General features: G+C 36.4%; 1 protein-coding gene across 1 annotated transcript; it reads left to right on the top strand.

The window, feature by feature from the left end:
• The first annotated feature begins 1,762 nt into the window (after positions 1-1,762).
• LOC100019150 (olfactory receptor 51F2-like) lies at positions 1,763-2,710 on the top strand. Its single transcript, XM_001372059.3, has one exon. It carries the CDS (start codon positions 1,763-1,765, stop codon positions 2,708-2,710), a length of 948 nt encoding a protein of 315 aa, XP_001372096.3.
• Positions 2,711-2,991: the final 281 nt, after the last annotated feature.

Raw genomic sequence — 2,991 nt, 5'->3', positions numbered from 1 at the left:
TGATTGTTTTAAATAACAATAAAATATCATCCAAATTCAGGAATTATGATTTTTATTATTTTGTTTACTAAGCTGAATGCATTTAACTTTTCATATCTATCTCATAATAAGTATAAACTAGAAAATGGAAATCTTTTATATTTCTGAGGAATATGATAGTAAGGGGATATAATTTTCTTCCTTTGGAGGATGGAGACATTAAAAACTGTGAAACTGATTCTCCTTCCATTTAATAAATCCTTGACATTTAGCAAAACCAATTCTGCCTCTTCTTTGCCACTTCTATTCACGATAATATAAGAAAATATCAACTAATCAACAGTTATTTCTAAAATGCCTATAATGTTCCAGGCATTGGGGATATGAGTAAAAAAGAATGAAATAATCCCTACTTGTTTTTGTTCTATTAGCAAGACATTAATTAGGTACACACATATAATGTATATATGTCCATATTTACAGTGTAAATATAAGTCTCATAAATGCAAATATACACTAAGTAGTTGAATTCAAAGAAGCTTGAAAAGAGAGTATTATCAGTTGTGAAAAGCAGATCTAAGGAGAGATTTGTTCTAAGTATGGAAGATGGCCAAAGCAAAGGCATGAACATGGGAGGTGAAATACTGTATGTAAAGAATAGACAGGAGATCCAGAGTGATGGTGATAATGATGACAGCTGGATTTCCCATAGCTTCTACCAGCATATCACCCATAATCTTAAGTGTTTTTTCTTATTTCAGTTTTTCAGATAAGGAGAAAAAATTCAAAAAGGTGAGATACTTTATCCAAAATATCTAAAACAGAGAATTGTCAAGAGGCAAAAAAATGCAAACAATCTGACTCCCCCAGGAAAACTGTATTTCACCGTACTCGGAAACTAAGCATTCCCTAACCAAACAAATGGTTCAAACAAGGTGAACTGAAACTCTCAATGACATATTCTTGAATCATGTTTTTTCCAATGAGGAGGGGTATACCACAGCAAGCTAGATAAAAGAAGCAAATTTCTCATCCTCTTTGTCTGTCACTGGATCACAATTCCTGGGAAGTAAACCAGCCCCTGCCCTTGGCTTAAAGCACAATTACTTAAAATTAATACTATAACATATGGAAAGGGAAAAGAGAAAATTCATATGAATAATAACACCTGACAGCTAGATTTTTTTAGTTCTTCCTTTGTGCCAGGCATTCCTTTAAGTACTTACTCAGACAAATGAATTAAATGACTTTCCCAGCATCACACATCTAGTAGATGTCTGAATCCATATTTCAACTAAGAACTTCCTGATTCCAGTCCCACTGATCTGTCCACTGTACTACCACACTGCCTTTAAAAATAATAATTAAAAAAATTATCAAGAAACTACTAGATGCAAGGCACTATATATGACAGAGGAGGTGATACTAAGAAGAGTAAGAAGTAGCCCAGGGAATTAACTGAGGGAATTTATGCTCCAGTTATTTTGTTGTTCAGTCATTCAATCATGTCTGACCCTTTGTGACTCTTCATGAGGATTTCTTTGCAAAGATTCTGGAATGGTTTTCCATTTCCTCCTCCAGGATGACCTTTTGTAAGAATCCTTCATTATAACTTGTCCATCTTGGGTAACACTGTAAGGCATAGCTGACAGCTGAAATGATCTATACAGCACCCTCTGCCACAACAAGACAGTGAGCCAGGAAGTGTATAATCTAGTTAACATAAATATTTCATTTCACGTTATTAACCTCTCCTAAGAAAAACATTCATCCTCATCCCATCATGTCAACTTTCCATAACAACACCTCACTATCATCCCTGACATTCATTTTGACGGGTGTTCCTGGACTAGAAGCTTCCCATACCTGGATCTCCATCCCTTTTTTCTGCCTATACATAACAGCCCTCTCTGGAAATGGTATGATCCTGTTTGTCATCATCACTGAACCAAGCCTCCATGAGCCTATGTATTATTTCCTCTCCATGCTGTCCACCACTGACCTGGGATTGTGCATTTCTACTCTTGTGACTATGCTGAGAATATTCTGGTTCAATGCCAGAGAGATCAGCTTCAATGCTTGCATGGCTCAGATGTTCTTCATTCATCTGTTCACTATTATGGAGTCTTCTGTACTCTTGGCAATGGCCTTTGATCGCTTTGTAGCCATCTCTAACCCTTTGAGATATACTACCATCCTCACAAATGCCAGAATCACCCAAATTGTAGTGGCAATTGTCAGTATTGCAATAGTAATCCTGATACCCCTTATTCTGCTTCTTAGACGCCTGTCTTTCTGCCATAGTCATGTGCTCCAACATTCCTATTGCTTCCACCCTGATGTTATGAAACTGTCATGTTCAGACACCAAGATAAATAGTGCATTTGGGTTGACTGCTACTATCTTAGTTGCTGGAGTGGACTCAACATTAATCCTACTTTCCTATGTCCTGATCATCCGTTCCATCCTCAACATTGCATCCCCAGAGGAACGCAAGAAAGCCTTCAGCACTTGTATCTCCCACATGACTGCTGTTGCTATCTTCTACATTCCATTGATTAGCCTGTCCTTTGTCCACAGATTTGGGAAAAAAGCTCCTACCTACCTGCCTACACTTATTTCCAATATCTACTTACTTATTCCTCCAGTAATGAACCCTATCATTTATAGTGTGAAGACAAAAGAAATTCGTAAAGCATTGCTCAAAAATTTTTGTCCCAAAAGATTCTGAATCTAACAATTGCTATCTCCATACCACTCAAGCAAAGGAAAAATTCACCCATTGAGAGTTTTTTTTTTTGTTATTTCACTTTTTAATTGAAGAGAGTCTTAAGAATTATGTAGTCAAACCACATTCAATTCAAGAATCAAGAGCATCCATTTCAGATGATCATCTGCTCTAACTTTGAACTTTGCCAGCCACAGGGAGCAATAAAAATCTCTATGTGTCTTTATATTTTACACAGCTCTTATTGTTACAAATATGATTCCCTGTAGTTTTTCCCATTTGGA

The sequence above is a fragment of the Monodelphis domestica genome, chromosome 4 (genome assembly GCF_027887165.1).
Source record: "Monodelphis domestica isolate mMonDom1 chromosome 4, mMonDom1.pri, whole genome shotgun sequence".
NCBI classification, from domain to species: Eukaryota; Metazoa; Chordata; class Mammalia; order Didelphimorphia; family Didelphidae; genus Monodelphis; species Monodelphis domestica.
This window is presented reverse-complemented; position numbering and strand designations above follow the sequence as displayed.